The 2,002-nt window shown below is 39.5% G+C and overlaps 1 protein-coding gene across 1 annotated transcript in view; it reads left to right on the forward strand.

Annotated features, from left to right (window-relative positions):
• LOC112504274 overlaps nt 1-1,096 on the forward strand; it is a 3,074-nt gene extending 1,978 nt beyond the window's left edge. Inside the window, exon 2 of the mRNA XM_025108210.1 lies at nt 695-1,096. Within this exon, the coding sequence (XP_024963978.1) occupies nt 695-1,096 (402 nt within the window). The remainder of the gene's footprint in view (nt 1-694) is intronic.
• The last annotated feature ends 906 nt before the right edge of the window (nt 1,097-2,002 follow it).

Consider the following 2,002-nt stretch of genomic DNA (forward strand, 5'->3'; position numbering starts at 1 on the left):
ATGTTATAAGTGTGGCGAAGTTGGTCAATCTGTCTAGAAATTGTCCAGCTAACAAAAGGTGTTTTAATTGCAATTCTCCGGATCATATTCGACCAAATTGTCCCTTGTTAAGAACTCCACAGTTAACAATGGGGAGTAATGCATCGGGTACACGGGGAAGACCTACTGTGAATAGAGGAGGACAAGGAGGGGCACGGGGAAGATCTTTCCAGATGACTAAGAACGAGGCAGAAGCATCACCGGATGTAGTAACAGGTACATTTCTTCTAAATTCAATACGTGCTAAGGTGTTATTTGACTCTGGTGCAAACTTTTCGTTTGTATCACCATTGTTTGCTCAAACTACATGTTTGAATTCTGTGCTACTTGATGATGAGTTAGTAGTTGATACTGCTAATAGTCAGGAAATTGTTACTAGTGTGTTCAATAACTGCATTATTGTTATTGAGGATTTTGAACTTCCAATCCGGTTATTTCTCATGCCAATGAAAGAATTTGATGTAGTAGTGGGTATGGACTGGTTGGCAAAGTATCGGGCTAGCATTGTTTGTAATCAGAAAATAATCAGAATTATTCTGCCAGACCAGAGAACAGTTGTTATTTATGGTGATCGTCAGAATCATCATACCAATATTTTGTCAGTATTTCGGGTCATATTCCGAAGCATGCATTCTGTTTATGGTTGGCTTGTCAGAGACGGCTTCCGACTCAAGTCCGTTTACATTGGAAGGATGAACCCCCAGATTTGGAGTGTTCGCTTTGTGGTCAATGTTTGGATAGTCATGATCATTTATTCTTTCAATGTCCGTTTGCTGGAGTTGTATGGAATAGTGTTTTATTTATGGTGGATCTAACGGGTATGCCTTCAAGGTGGGAGCAGATTGTTCAAGTTATTTCGGATTCTAATAGTCGTCCGAAATTGTTAAAGCAGAAGATTGTTGTGGCTGCTGCTGTTTACTATATTTGGCAGGAACGTAATCGAAGACTTTTTTCTGCAACTAAGCGTACGGCTCAGGATCTTATTGCCGTTATTAGGGAGTCTATCTTCATTCGTGCAGATTGGTTGGCAAGTCGTCCTGTGGTTACTTATGGTTGACGTGATGACTTGGTTTTGGTTCTGGGGGGCTTTGGTTTGGGTTAAGCTTCTTTTTTTTTATCTTCTGTTGTTTGTTTGTTTCTTATGGGCTTTGTTTCTTTTGGCTTGTTGTGGCTTGGTTGGGGTGTTTCCCTCGGTCTTGGGGCTCGTGGTTGTAGGTTGAGGTCTGTCTGTTTTTTGGTTGCGTTGTAAACCTTTTTATTGTGTTTTATAAATTTGCCGAAGTTTCCTTCAAAAAAAAATATTTTGTCAGTAATGAAAGCCCAGAAAAGTATTCGGAAGATGTGACAAGGATGTTTGGCATATGTAATTGATCTGAAGAAAGAAAAGGGAAAAGAAGAATCAATTCMGATTGTTAGTGAATATCCAGAAGTYTTTCCAGAAGACTTATCTGGATTACCGCCAGATAGAGTCATTGAGTTCCGAATCGATTTAGTACCAGGAGCTGTACCAGTAGCAAAGGGCCGTATCGTTTAGCTCGATATGAATTAAAAGAACTGGTTGCACAGTTGAAAGATTTAACTGATAAGGGATTTATTAGGCCTAGCACTTCACCTTGGGGAGCTCCGGTCTTATTTGTCAAAAAGAAGGATGGTTCTATGCGAATGTGTATAGACTATCGTGAACTGAATAAGTTAACAATTAAAAACAAGTATTCTTTACCAAGGATTGATGACTTGTTTGATCAACTTGTAGGAGCAAGTTATTTCTCCAAAATCGATTTGAGGTCAGGACATCATCAGCAGCTTAAAGTCAGGGAAGAAGATGTTGCCACAACAGCGTTCAGAACAAGGTACGGGCATCACAAATTCTTAGTTATGCCATTCGGTCTAACTAATGCGCCTGCAGCCTTTATGGATTTGATGAATAAGGTATGTAAGGAATATCTTGATAAATTTGTTATTG

Source organism: Cynara cardunculus, unplaced genomic scaffold (assembly GCF_001531365.2).
Source record: "Cynara cardunculus var. scolymus isolate 2C unplaced genomic scaffold, CcrdV1 Un_Scaffold_5064, whole genome shotgun sequence".
Taxonomy (NCBI): domain Eukaryota; kingdom Viridiplantae; phylum Streptophyta; class Magnoliopsida; order Asterales; family Asteraceae; genus Cynara; species Cynara cardunculus.